Genomic DNA, 15,215 nt, shown 5'->3' with positions numbered 1-15,215 from the left:
TAGTTTAATTTTGCTTAGGTTTGATAAATTATTTCATTCTCTATGATCAATGTTTTTCATTGCCTTTTTTATAAATAATTTAAAAATCTCAAACCATATGATTGGTGAAATAGAGTGCAAATTCAATATATGAAGAAATTCATTTTACTCTTGAAATTCAACAAGAACCAATTTATACAGTGTTTGGCTTTTTGCCATCAGTGCAATTTGATTAATTTATTAATTAAATAAGCTTTTCGTTGCCATCATCATGATCCAGTTGAAAGTCATATTATTATTTAATCAACTGTTCAATACATGAATTATGCATTGCGAAAGTCGAATATTGTGACTTTCAATGGGAGATATTCTGTGACGGACTTCTATTCGTTCATTTATTTCGACGATAAATTATAGTAGATGGCTATTTCCTAAGACTTTTTACAAAATTAGATAATTGTTAAATTATATATAATTTATTAAAATAAAATATTTTAATAGCCTTTGAATATTAATTACAATGGACATATAGGGTTCAACCGAATTTTAATAACTTTATTTAAATTAATAATACAAGATAATAATATCTTTCAGTAGTGGGTGAAAATATCTTTATTGGAAAAAATATAATTGAGCTATATAGATAAACATAATATATTAAGCTCGAGCTCGTGCAGTAAATAGTGATTTGTTCCGCCTTAATCCATTTGGTTTTGATGCACACATCAAATTTATAATTTAATGATAAATTAAGCCACGTTAATTGACTTGTGGTTGTTGGTGCCAACAAAATTATTGTAACAGTTGATGTTGATTAACTAGGTGAAATAGTAATATTTAATTCTCACGATACATCACATTCTAAAAAATGTTACTAATCCACTACTTGGAAGTTCTTCATGCACTCTTCGAAAATACCATATTCTTTAGTGTATATCATAGAATAAATATGACTACTAAGTAATAAACGATAAAAGTAATTTAAAATATTCAGTTAAAATAATAATATATCCTACTTTGATTTTTATTAATCCCAATAATTAATTATGTACTATCTAATAAAATGAAATGAAATTCTAAAAAGAATGTAAAGTTGAAATTAGAGAAAAATAAGTATGAAAAATGAAAATGATACATAGAGTTGGATGTGAAAAGTGGACCACTACACTCGTAGTCTAATATTTGGTTGAATTAGTCATGGTGTTACAAGTGAATCCAAATTTAATACCAACAAACTTTATCACATTATTTCTTCCCATTTTTCTCTCACACTTTAATTTCCTACCTCCTAAAATGGGGCTCATGCTTCACACAATTAACAGAATTCAGTAAAATCTTACCTATCTATATATAATCACTTATAGAATCATTTTATATTACTCCCTCCGTTTTACAATAGAAATTATATTTGGTGTGGGTACGAGTTTTAAGAAATGTAAAGAATAGTGGGTTAAAAAAATTAGTAGAATATGGAATTCACTTTTTTATATTTATTTTATAATAGAATATGAATGAAGTGAGTTAATGAAATGTGAGACCTACTTACCATTTATTATAAAAATAAAATGTGATTATTATTGTGGGATGGAGAAGGTACTATTTATTTGTTTGTATCCAGCTTGAATCATTTTCATAATTGTAGTATTAGTTTTCTTACATTTTCTTTTCTTTTTTAGTGTATATCAATTCTCTCATTCATGCAATTTTTAGATGAATGGTCAACAGACCCAACACCTAACATTATTGTTTTATGCTGTATTATTTCAATTATAGAGTGAGTATAAGAAGATAATATCTCTATACTCTACGCTGTCTTTTTACACGAGAAATCATAAATAAGCTGAAACTCAAATGTGCAACCGAAATCTGGTTCGCAAATTACATCATCCATATTCCATGGTAGATGTACCAATTTAATTTTTCTGAGTCTATAATAATGTTCATTAAAGACATTAGCCGTCACAGCCTTTATTACCAACATTTTTTCCAATTTTTTTTATATAGGGAAAGTATTTTTCAGTAAAATATATTTTGACAAACCTACCACTCTCCATAAGATTAAAGAAAGAAATAAATACAAACGTTGTTCCACTATATGGAGAGGTTGGGTAAAGCATGCATATTTGATCTTTCAATACCATTAGCAATTAATTGAATCTATTTTTTTTTAAATCCATTTTTACAATAAGGAAAAGACAGATTCATTGGTTGGCTATTGGGGCATATCTTGTTCTTGTTGACAACGAATATACTAAACTAATGTTTGAGAGCAAACAAAAGATTTGTTAGTATTCTTTGTGTTTTTTTGTTGTCTCAAATTTTATGATTTATTAATTGTTTATAAAATAGGAATTCGACTTTTTTTTATAGGAAGACGACCTAATTTGTAATTTAAATCGGAACATACAACATAATGAAGCCAAGACGGAAAATACCATTACAAAATCTAGGGTGTTTGGATTGTGACATTTGAGGTGATTTTAGATCAACCAAAGATAAAATCCCCTCGATTTGTTTGATAAAAAAAAATATAACAAATGAATTACAAAAGATTACTACATATTACATATACTATTATATATTTTTTCTAACATTTAAATTCAAATTCAAATAGACTATGTTTTCATGTACACCAATTACTAGCTCGCGAGATTCTATTCATTGAATTACAAAAAACAATACATAGATTCTCAAATTTCTCATCCACTAAAAAGAATTCCTGATCAAAACTTTGATGTGAGAAAAAGATGGAATCCAAATTGCAATAAAATCAAGGCTTTGGAACTTGCAATTGAAAAAAAAGAAAGTTTGGTTTGAATAAATGGATCATTACATTCTCAAAAAGTCCATATCCATGACTCCAACCTATGCACTAATAAACAAAGTTAAATACCCTCAAATTATAAATAAAATAGAGTACTAATAGATCAATTTTCATTATTTGTTTCTTTTACATTTTCTTTATTTTTTATTAATAAATAAAAATAAATTTAAAAGTCGCGTCATAATTGATTTGATTATTATTACCTCAAGACAGGAGAGACAAAATGAAGTTGGTGTAATTGAAAAGGGTGAATGAATAATAGATTGATTTCGAGTAAGAAATAAGTTGTGGGTGAATGAATAATACACACCATTATCATTCGTGACCAAAAAGATCAAATAAAGTTGCCCACATATTTCCAATTTAATTTTTATAATATTGGGTTTCACTTTCATCCATTAAAACCCTCTCAGTAAACTCAGTTTTGTGTATGCCAACAACCCCAAAAATGCACACTTCTCTCACTCATCCTGCCCTTTCGGCTACTTATTTGATTTGAACGTACAAGGGTGAAAAATAGGCCAAGAATTTAACAACCACAATTCTTCTCTCTCGCCGAGGTATGCATACGACGGTGGGCGAGAGGATCGAAACAAGAAACACAACGATACCCGAACCCACACTGAGCAACAAGAAGACCTAATCAAACACATCCGGGCGAAATTCGGTCACGAGTAGTGGGTTTTTTTAATTTAATGAATTTAATTATGTAATTTTTAATTTTTAGGATTTTAATTATATAATTTTTAATTTTTTTTGTAATTTGTAATAGTATTTCGAGTATTTTTAATGCATTTTAATATTGTGAAAATGTTTTTATTTAAATTGAATAATAGAATGGTTGGACCATTGAGCATTTTCTTACGAAAGAGCATGGATGTGAGTGTTGTGCTCTTGTCTAAGAGTAGGGAGTAAAAAAGTAATAAAAGTGGGTCCGGGCCCATATCATGCTTTTTGGCAAGAGCACGGATGGGGATGTTACGTCACATTGATGAAGACAACGTACAAATATATATTCGTGCCTTCTTGGATGCTCAAACATTTTAGTATCTCTCTTTTTCTTGATAGTGCTTCCATTTCCTTCACTCTATGCGTTTTCGTGGCGAATCTGGAGGATTTTGAGGTTCTCTGTGTGACCCGTTTCTTAAAGGTACAATCTTTGGTTGTTTTATGCGAAGAAATCCTTTTTTTGTTTTATTGCAGATGGGATTTTGAGGTTGTTCTGAGATCTGTCTCTGCTGCAGTCTTTTTTTATGCTATTGTTGCTCTTTATAATTTGATGATTTGTTTGTATTGAAATGGGGTGTTTGGTAATTTTCTCTTGTTGCTGCTGATTGAGCGGTTTGTTTCAATATTGCAAAATTTCCCAAGGTTTGGTGGGAAATTCTTGGAGTGGTTGTTTGTTAAATGAATAGTAAATAATGCAATTTCATTGGTGTGTTTAGTCTGAAGGGCTAAAGGGTCTACAAACCCCCCTCCTAAATCCTAATGTCATTTTCCTCTTTTCTTCTTTCAAGTTTATTTTAGAACCAATATTGTTTGCCTGTTTATTTTGTGGCAGGAATTCATGTATGTGTATATAGCCTATGAAATGTGATTCAACTCTTGTAATGATGTTGCTCAAATATATGTGGTTGCTTATTGTTTAAAAAGCCTATCTTTTATCTCTCTTGTTCAAGATATCATTGTTTAGGTCTTCAATTCTGCTGAGGCATCTCTCTAAGTCTTTGCTTAACATGTTTAAAAGCCTATCTTTTTGGAATCTGTAGAAGTGGGAATTTGTATGTGTCTCCTTCTAGTAAAAAGACCCTTTTCATTTCAATGGTCGATTCAAATTCATCCAAATTTGGTGTCTTGTTAGGGATGTTGGCATGAACTCAGATTTACTTCCTGTAAATTTCACTAAACTGCATTTACTTGATAGCAAATGTGGATTTTGGTGATCATGTTATTAGTTCTTTGTTTTTTTTGTTTTTTGCGCTGTTGCAATGTAACAGAAGTTATAAAGGTGTATATTTGCTCATCGAACATTTCTTCCCTAGGTTCGTCAATGGAGGAGGAAATCTCATGGGCTAGTCATTGTTTTGACAACGTTGATAGCTGCTCTGTGGGATTTAACTCGTTCTCGGAGCTTAATGAGGAAGCCGACAGAGGAGTTTCTGCAGTTTCTATGGATGTAGTTCTGCCCGATGATCTTCTGGAACGGATATTATCCTATCTCCCCATCGCTAGCACCTTTAGGGCAGGATGCGTGTGCAAAAGATGGCATGAGATAGTGACATCGAAGAGGTTTCTTTGGAACAATTCTCATGCGTTGTTACAAAAGCCTTGGTACTTCATGTTCACGAGCTCTGACGACCCGATTGGTTATGCGTATGATCCCATTCTCCGTAAGTGGTATGGCATCGACTTTCCCTGCATCGAGAAATCCAACTGGTTCATAGCTTCATCGAGTGGCCTAGTCTGTGTTATGGACAACGATAGCAGGAGTGAGCTGTATGTATGCAACCCGATCACCAAATGTTGCAAAGGACTTGATGAGCCTCCGGGCCCTAAATTTCCTGACTACAGTGCTTTAGCGGTCTCAGTCAACAGAGCGACTCGCAGTTACAATGTCTCGATTATCAAATCCAAGCAGGTCCCTGAAAACTTCTTTCAGTGGGATCTGTCCATCCATGTCTATGATTCAGAAACGCAGGAATGGCTAACGGATCTGACGGAGGTTTTAACAGGGTGGAGAGCCGGTGATGAGAGTGTGATATGTGATGGTGTATTATACTTCTTGATTTACTCGATCGGAGGTGGTGGCCCTGACAACCGCCACGGCCTTATCATGTATAACCTCAGAAGCCGGTCGCCTTATGGCCTACTGATGAGGAGTTTTGTTCCGGTTCCGTGCTCTCTCACATGTGGCCGCCTGATGAACCTGAAGGAAAAACTTGTGATGGTCGGAGGCATTGGCAAGCATGATCGACCGGGCATTATAAAGGGCATCGGGATCTGGCTTCTGAAGGGGAGAGAATGGCAAGAGATTGCCCGAATGCCCCATAAATACTTTCAAGGTTTTGGTGAGTTTGACGACGTCTTTGCCAGCAGTGGGATGGGCGATCTCATATACATTCAAAGTTACGGGGCGCCTATGCTTCTTGTTTTCGACTTTGACCAGAAGCAGTGGAAGTGGTCTCAGAAATGCCCCGTGATCAAGAGGTTCCCCCTTCAGCTATTCACCGGCTTTTGCTTCGAACCAAGGCTCGAAATCGCGCCCTAGATTTCCTGCTTAGTACATATATTTAATCCAATTGTACATGAAGCAGCCATTGATGCCACCATGTTCTCTGTAAGTCCAAAAATGCTTAGGTTTTGAACTTGTTTTTGCTTTGTTTAGGACTATTCAGTGTGTAGCAATGCCTATAGGTGAATGCCATCATTGAATAGATGAAATCTGCTGATAATGACCATGTCAAGATCATTATTCTTTACATTCACAGATTCAATTTACAAGTTTATTATTGGTAAAATTGTAAACTTTATTATCTAATTTTTATTTTGCTATCTTCAATCTTGGAATGAACAATCATCTGTTCTCTTTTTATTTTGTTCTGTGTTTCACCGATCAATTGGAAGTCATTATTGGCTATATGGTTGGTGTATCAGTATGGAGTTGTTCCATCATTTCAGTGTGTGTTTTTATGTGTTGGAGTTAGGGGGTGAGCATTCGGGTTCCAGCCTCGATGCAGCCTCGAAATCTCGCCTTCGAGATCCGTTTGATTCTTCAAATCGGCAAGTCCGGAGCTCAATTCGTCGACAGATGTATACGATTATGGAATGATTAGCATATATTTTATTGAGGCTGTAGTGAGGATGAGCAGCGGCGGTAAATTGTAATGCAAAGTGAAGGGGATAATTGTGGTTTTTGCGTGGGTAAATTGTATTGCCTGAGCGGATCCTATTTTTTTGGAAAAATTGATTAGTTGATTTTCATCTAATTTGGTTATTGTAATCTGGCTGTAATTGATTGATGCTCATCGACATAGTATGAAATTAGAGGAATGGATTGAACGGTGTTGTTCTCTGTGTATTTTTACAATTTTGTAAAATTTTCCTGTTTACATGTTTTGAGTGTCTGGATCTCCTTTGATTTTACTCAGGGAATAGGGGTTTCCTTTGATCTTTTCTAAAGCAGAGTTATTTGCATTAGAGCATCTCCAATGGTCGGCGTCACCACCGGAGCGCCGATTTTTCGCCCACGCCGGTTTGACGCCGAACCATTGGAACCGGCGTGGGCGAAATCGGCGTCAAAATCGGCGTCGCCATGCCGATTCCCGCGCTGACGCCGGTTCCCACGCCGATCCTCACGGGCGCCATTGTGGCTCCCGGATCGGCGCCAAACCGGCGTCGGATTTAAATATTTTTTTTTTTTTTTCGCAAAACACAATATATACGCGCGTTGAACCTCATTTTCATTCGCACCACTTGTTTTAACGAGTACTCTCTCTCTACCTTACTTTCTGTACAAGATCAATAACGAGCAATGGAGAACAACTACGAAGGTACTCCAGTTAATCCCGGGGGATGGTCTCAGACTCCCCCGGCTCCCGGTGTAGGGTCTCAGACGCCCCCGACTCCCGGGGCAGGGTCCCATACTTCCCCGGCTCCTGGGGGAGGTGGTTGGCCTCCAATGAGCGGGTACTACAACGTGTACCCGTGGCAGCAGATGATTCCGGGGTGGGCACCCGGCATGCAGCCCCCTATGCAGATGATGCCGGGGTGGGCACCCGGCATGCAGCCACCGGCGCAGCAGATGATGCCACCGGCGCAACATATGATTCCACAGTCGCAGGCGACGCACGGGGGGGACAACGCCTATCGGCCGACTTTTGATTTTTCCACCGGTTCTTCGCACACATCGACCCCAACGGATGCACAGTATTCGGAGACCTTCTCCTTAGCGGACTTGGGTTTTGATATTAACGACGTTTCTGAAACTCTCATTCAAAGCCAGGGAGTAGGGCGGGGTAAGAAGAAGGGCAAGGCGAAGAAGGTCGGCGAGTCGTCGCAGCCCCGCGCCGAAATCCGGGGCCGGAGGAAGTGGACGGACGCGGAGAACGTTGCGGTTGCCAAGGCGTGGGTGAGTGTTTGCGACGATCCTCTCGTTTCAAACAACCAGAGGATCGTCAACTTGTGGGCGAAGATAGCTGCAGCCTACAGGGCATTTTGCCCTGAAGGGAGACCGTGCACCGGGGAGGAGGTCCGGAAGTGCTGGGACCGAATCAGGGCTGGCGTCTCTCGATTTTCGGGTTTGTACGCCAACGCCCTCCGCATGCAGACCAGTGGCCAAACAGAGGAAGACTGCAGGAGGATTGCGGAAAGAGCCTACCCCGATCCGGATAAGAAGTACTATGAGTTCACCTACTGGAACTGCTACGTTGTGCTCAACGAGTCGGAGAAATTCCGGGCAGGCGTCGACGCTGGCTGGCCGAAGAGGCAGAGACTGAACTATACCGGAGATTATAGCGGCAGCAGCGGTGGTTCGTCAGACCTCCCCGAGACGGCCCAGGAGGTCCCGACTCCTCGGTCGTTCGGTCGCCGACCTCGCCCGGTTGGGCAAAGGCGGGCGCAGCAGGTTGCGAGGGGGGGCACACCGAGTTCCCAGGATGTCCATTCGGCATCCCCCCTCGGCAGGTCTACCGAGGAGCTCAAATTCTTCGCGCGCCAACAAACGCGCGCTCAAATGGTGAAGACCTTAGCCGACTTCCAAGCGGCGGTGGACCCCGAGGTGAAGGATTTTCTTCGCGTATTGCTCCAGAGCCAGCGTGAAGAACTGGAGGCGATGAGGAGGGACACCGGCGGGAATAGCCGCGGCGTAGGTGGCGACGGAGGCGGCGGCGACGGCAGTGAAGAAGCGTTGGGCGACGACGGAGACGAGGACGGCGGCGATGAGTGATTTTGTTTTACTTTTTTAAATTAATGTACTTTTTACTTTTTGTAATTTTTTTAAATTGTTGTACTTTTTTTTAAAAGTAATGTACTTTTTAAATTTTAATATTATTATTCGAATTTTCCGTATTTGTCTCGTAAATTAAATTATGTATGTTGATACAATTGTAAATTAAATTATATAATTGTTATTAGTGATGTGGATAGGTAGTGTGAAGGCTATTTGATGGCTATTTGATGTCCAGTTGATGTGGCAAGCTGATGTGGCAGGAGAATTGTAGTGCTGATGATGTGGCAGTGTGAAGGCTATTTGACGGCTATTTGACGTCCGCCAGCATTGGAGATGCTCTTATTGTGTATCTGTGGATTTTGGATGTGACTTGTTGGAACTTCATGAATTTGCTAATCAAGCTTAATTATAATGCACTTTAGGTGTTTGGTAATATTCCCGGCTGAAAATTAGTTGCTAAGATTTATATTTAAGATTTAGCTATCTCCTTTTTTAATGTTAATTCCGCACATATAATGTCAACTATATATATAATCTATGTCAACTACATATACAATTCATGTCAACTACATATACAATTCATGTCAACTATATACATATAATGGATAAGTTGTTGACATTTGATGTGCAGACTATTGACGATAATACCCACGAGTTGACATAATCTACTTGCAATTGACATTTCAAAAATGTTGTGGATGAGTGGCTGAAAATGCATCTCAATTAAGCTAAAAAATCTCAACCTAACATGACCCTATATATATATAATATTTTATTTTATATATATTTTATATATATTTATATAAGGTTGTGATCAATTGAGATTTTTCAGGCCTACACACTGCCACCTATATTCTGCCACCTGAAAAAGGTCTTGAACCGTCGGAAACCGGCGGTTTACATCAGAAACCGGAGGTTTTCGGCAGAAACCTACGCCCTAGCCGGAATCCTACCGTTGGAACCGCTGAACCGCCGGTTACGGTTCACGATTTTTTTGAACCTGAACCGGCCCGCTTGAACCGCCATCCAGTTCGAACTGCTGGCGCCGGTTCCGGTTCCGGTTTGTGAACCGGCGGTTCCGAACCGCCGGTTAACCGGCGATCCGGTTCGGTTTGTGCATGCCTACTTGAAGGTTTGCGCATACATACACCTAAAAAGAATTAATGGTTACTTAATTGAGAATTGAATCGAAATGCATTTTATTGGTTGAATGGTTTGTCCTTTTTTTGGGTAAAGAAAAGCAGGCAAAGCCCGAATACAAAGATAAAATCAATGAATATAAGCAACACCTAGTCTGTCATGCAGCATCCAACTATGGAGCCCCGACGGAGGGGCCTCGAGCTCATGAACACCTCTATGATAAGAATAAGCATAATGAGATAAAAAAATCAGCAGCAAAGTTCTCTTCTCGATGCACATGTTACAAAGCCACAAAGTCGAAATCCTGGAGTAACCCACGGACCCTCTTCACTATAGATCGACAATTGATTGAAGTTTCAAAGTGTCCCAAGATCATGTCCACTCCAACAAAATTATCACTTGCCACCTCCAACTTGCGGATACCTAGACATGGCCAAATGTAGGCCGTGATACAAGCATCAAATCTCTGCAGTTGGGATAGAACAAACTTCAATGTTAAAAAAAGAGCCACACCTCCATAATCCCAATGCATCTCTAATTAGACCTCCCCAAAAACATAACCCGTCTCATTCTTTAAGGAGGCATCAATATTCAATTTTAAATGATCAAGCGTCGGAGGTCACCAACCCACTAGCATAGGCGGTCTGGACAATCTCGTGTCCCCTGCGTCTGTCAATCTAGCTTCTTCCACATTCTTGGCCATAGTGAGAATACGAGCAATAATTTCTCCTGGACATTTCCGCTCACCTTTGAAGATAAAACCATATCTTTTCTTCCAAATAAGCAACCAACCAACTCCAAAAATTGTGCACCATCTCATCCCGCTGCCCAACAAGAGTTTGGAGCTAACATTTCGAATTACCCATTCTCTCAAGTGCAAAGACACGTCGAAAAAACCATCCACCCCACCATATCTCAGTAGTCCCTCCCAAGTTTTCTTTGCATCGGGGCAGTCTCGAAGCATATGCATTCCACATTCTGGTCTTTCACCACACATACTACAAATTGTTGTCGAAGAGATGCACCTCCGCGCTCTTTCTTCATTAACCAAAATACCATTATTCAACAGCAATCAGAAGAAAGTCTTTATCCCCTGCGGACCATACCAACTCCAAACCCTTCTCCATGGCAGGAAATCATGTGTAGCTTGGCCTTCCACCAAATCTTCTTAAGCTGTTTTAATCTAGAAACTTCCAGATGATGATAGGCCCCAAAAAAACTTCATCTTCCCCTTGCGACGATGTGCATGAAGCGGGTGCACATGGATCAAAACCCAATGAAGGATCGAAACAATACTTTGAGCATAAAAGCCTTGTTGTGACAGCATACAGTAATTGTGTAATCGAGATAAACAGAAACGTAAAGAGACACTGATTTATGTGGTTCACCAAATTGGCTACATCCACGGAGAACAGATTGTATTCAGGGTGTTTTCATATTATGACATCTCAGATCACAGAATTATGTGTCCTACTCTCATATAATTAGGCACATAAGATACTATCCTAATTCGGAAATATAATCATATCACAACTAAGAAACATGATCTATACATATTCAAAGCACATTAACGAGTCTAGTCTATAGATACTCTTGTTTCTAAAAAATCTCCCAACATGCCTTCATGCCAAATGCACAGTTAAGTGAATGCAAGTCACGGATCCCTATGTCACCTTCTTCTTTAGGACGTGTGACCTTGCTCCAGGCCACTTTACTCCGTCCTTTTAATATTTAAATTCATGGTGGAGATACAAAAATACCGACAAATGATGATTAAAGAATTGAGAATTTATTCTAAACTAATGTGAAGAATTTTTAGTTGGGAATTGAGTTTTATTTTGTCTACCGTAAAAAATTGATGAATTGATTCATCAATTCAAGGTATTATTCATTTGTGTACGCTTACCGAGACTGTAGTGGTGAATGAATTGAATTATAAATTCGTGGTTTTATGAACGTCTAACTGAGAATTGAATCGAGTTTATTCGGTGAATCACATATGCTAATTAACGTAAAGAATTGGACAAGTGATGAATAAATAATTCAATTCATGTTATGCACGGTTACCGATAGCTTTCTTTTGTCAATGAAATTGACAATTAGGGTTCTTTTGGTAATGAAATGTCATTGACAACTAGGCCACCCGCAACGTGTCACGCGGGTGGCCCGTATTCCGTCACTAAGGGACGGGACGGCGGCGTGACACGTTGCAGCGCCCCGTCTCGTCCCCAGCCCGTTCCGCGTTCCGTCTCGCCGTGATGAATGGCGAGACGTCTCGCCACGCACCGAGGCGATGTGGCGCCGTGACGCCCACTCGCCGGCCCGCAAGTGGGCATCGTCACGCTAACGCAATAAATCATTTTTTAAAAAAATTTGAATTAAATAAATTAAAAAATTAAAAACGGTAATATTACCGTTATATTACCATTTTTTCCTTTTTTTTAATTTTTTTTTACTCTATAAATACTCCTAATTCATCCTCATTTCACACACAACTACACATCTATTCTTCCTAAATCATCTCCATTTCCTCTCCAATTTTCATCTAACCTCTCATCACAAAATGTCCGACGACGGGAACTCTGGCGGTGGCGGCTCTGGTGGGTTCGACATCAACGCGTTCGGCGACTGGGGGGCATGTACAATGTCCTCGGTGGTGGTTCCGGTTCGTCTACGCCGGGCACCAAGGGTTCGTCGACGCCGGGGGTACCAACCACCCCATTTTGATGTGGATGCATCCGCCTGTCCATCCGCCCCGAGGTATTCGCAGGGATTATCCCAGATTCGGGAGGATTATTCCATTGAACCCACTCCGGAAGAAGGCCGAGGCGGGGGAGGAGGTCGAGGCGGTGGAAGCTCCAGGGCAGAGGCGGACGAGGAGGATCTAGGCCGGCATCCGTACGGCCTCATTTTTATTTTTTTAGGATTTTAATTATGTATTTTTTTATTTTTTTGAATTTTAAGTTGTATTTTTATTTTATGTTGTAATTTTATTTTTAATGAAGTGTGTTTTTTAATTGAATTTGGTTGGAAATAAAAATAAAAAATGATATTGAATGAATAGTAATTTAAGGGACGGTTAAGGGACGGAGGGTTGCAGGTTCCGTCCCTTAGTTAAGAGATGGAGTAAAAAAGTATAGTGGAGCTCATGAATAGTAATTTAAGAGACGGTTAAGGGACGGATAAGTGATAGCGTTGCGGATGGCCTTAGGGTTCTTTTGGTAATGAAATGACAATTAGGGTTCGTGTTCTTGCTAGTTTTGATGAATCAATAAAAATTTGTGGATTTACTTGGTTGATTTGGTTTTGCTTATGGTTTTTTTATCTGTTTGCATTCATTGGCTTTGTTCTTGATATCATAATATTTGGATTTTTGTGAAAAAAATAGCCCGAGTGAGCAAGTCGCCGAATTTGCAATGGTAGCGAACCAAGCAATTCGTTGGGTTGGGATGATTTTGAACTTACATATTCTAGCATTGTAAAATAGGAATGTATAATGGATATGAGAAATTTGAGATAGAAAACTAGAGAGATGTGATTGAAAGAAAAATTATATTCGTAAAATTAGTCCGTAAGATAAAAGAATGAAGGGATTAAATTAAGAAATAAAATAAAATACTAGTGAATAAAGAAGTAGCTAGTTTATAGCGTTAGGTAGTCGAGTGGAATCATCACTACTACGAGATGTTGAGGTTGAGGCTTATGCAACTTTCTGTTTGCCGTTTTGCTTCCTGCACAGTGGTTTCGTAAGCGAAATAAGCCTTGAGGTTTGTTGTGGTTGTGAGTGCGCTCATTCTCTCCACCACCTCACAGATGGCGACTGCCTTCTTGGACTCGACTTGTGCGATTTTCGGCTCCTTAACCCATCCGACTTTCTTCATAGGGAGTTGGGCATTGGCTTCGGCCTCCTGCTGGTTCTGATGTGGTTGGTTGCCTGATCTTGGCCTTGGAAACATTCTGGCCGTCTCAGAGCTTGGGGCCAACCTCGCCCTTCATCTTTGCCTCAGCAACGTCGATCCTGGCCTGGTTGGTTGCTTCCATCTGGACGTTCTGGCCGAGATAGGAGAAGTACTTGTGGCCTTGGACGTTGGCGTTGTAGATGAGGAGGCCGAACTGGTTGAGTTGGAATTGGACTTTGTCGAAGACCTCTTGCTTGGTGCCCTTGAAGATGGAGGCGACCAGAGCCCTAGTCTCGCCCTTGATAACACCCTCGACTAGCTCAGTGACACGGGAGGACTTGAGCTTGGCGTACTTGAGGAGGCTGTCGCGGTCGTCCGCATGAGGGGTGATGGTGAAGACGACGTGGATGATTAAAGGGAGCTTCTCGGCACTCATGGCTTGGACCTAGAAGGTGTAGTTCACAGGGGAGAGGTCGATTCGGGTGCATCTTTGCCTAGGAAACACCCACGACTTCCGAGTCAGCTTGGTGTCCTTCATCTATCTCACCGTTATCACCATGTATTCTGATACTCGGCCTACTTCATACATCGTGACAATCTAATCTGCCTAATTTTTAATTTGCACAGAAACTAGTTAGAACAAGACAATAATGAGATTTATGATTTAAAGGTCCTATTTATAGAGGTATTTATTGTTTGTATTTGAACTTGTTTTCATTGACTGAGTTGATGAAATGATACATTTTACACTCATATTTATAGGACTAGGGAATTAAATATACCTAGGGACTTATACACTTGGGACTATACCACATTAAAGATATACCCTTGAAACCCTAAAGAGGAGATCATGAATTTGCCACTGGCTGTGATGACCTTCAGGTGGCATCAGAGGATGTTGTTTATGACTTGGCCAGTGTTAGATTTTAGTTTTACGGTTTTAGATGGATTGAGTGGTAACGAGTCGATAAGAAATCATGACTACACAATGTTTGTTTTTTCATATTTTCCCTTGTTCTCTTTCTTTTTGCTTGTGTAACTCCAGTTTGAATTGGTTTTTTATTTGAGATTCTCACTTCCGATATTTTTCTGTGCTACTTGGATGACAAGGCTGAGTAGAGCTAGTGAAATGAAACATAAGGCTGATATGAATGTAACAAAGGTCAAAAAGAGTTTGAGTATATATTTAGTTGAATCTTTTACAAAATGCAACTATTGCCAGTGCGCCTTTCTACTGCTAAAATGTAAAATATAGTATATTAGCCAATGTACTAGATAGAAAAAAGAAAATCATGTAAGATTTAGCATCTCTACATAGGGAAGCCTTCAACCTCTGCAGTCTCCAACCTCGATTCGACAGTACAAAATGTATTCCACGTTCAATCAGTTGTGATGTATTCACAAGAGCTTCGATAGAATCATCAAA

General features: G+C 39.4%; 1 protein-coding gene and 1 pseudogene across 2 annotated transcripts; one reads left to right on the top strand and one right to left on the bottom strand.

Annotated features, from left to right (window-relative positions):
- The first annotated feature begins 3,571 nt into the window (after positions 1–3,571).
- On the top strand, positions 3,572–6,861 carry LOC121776563 (F-box/kelch-repeat protein At3g61590-like). Of its 2 annotated transcripts, XR_006045326.1 has the most exons (3): positions 3,572–3,953; positions 4,846–6,140; positions 6,508–6,861. XR_006045326.1 is itself a non-coding variant. In XM_042173753.1 (2 exons), exon 2 carries the CDS (start codon positions 4,854–4,856, stop codon positions 6,069–6,071), a length of 1,218 nt encoding a protein of 405 aa, XP_042029687.1. In that variant the 5' UTR covers positions 3,572–3,953; positions 4,846–4,853; the 3' UTR covers positions 6,072–6,395. The 2 variants fall into 2 exon arrangements, 1 of the variants encoding a protein (XP_042029687.1); XM_042173753.1 differs by lacking the exon at positions 6,508–6,861 and having other exon boundaries at positions 4,846–6,395.
- A 6,706-nt stretch (positions 6,862–13,567) lies between these two features.
- LOC121776885 lies at positions 13,568–14,378 on the bottom strand (annotated as a pseudogene).
- Between the last annotated feature and the right edge of the window lie 837 nt (positions 14,379–15,215).

Source organism: Salvia splendens, chromosome 18 (genome assembly GCF_004379255.2).
Source record: "Salvia splendens isolate huo1 chromosome 18, SspV2, whole genome shotgun sequence".
Classification (NCBI taxonomy): Eukaryota; Viridiplantae; Streptophyta; class Magnoliopsida; order Lamiales; family Lamiaceae; genus Salvia; species Salvia splendens.
This window is presented reverse-complemented; position numbering and strand designations above follow the sequence as displayed.

Bases quoted from the DNA above. Each gene is read 5' to 3' on its own strand.
- LOC121776563 (XM_042173753.1), top strand. From the start codon at position 4,854: ATGGAGGAGGAAATCTCATGGGCTAGTCATTGTTTTGACAACGTTGAT.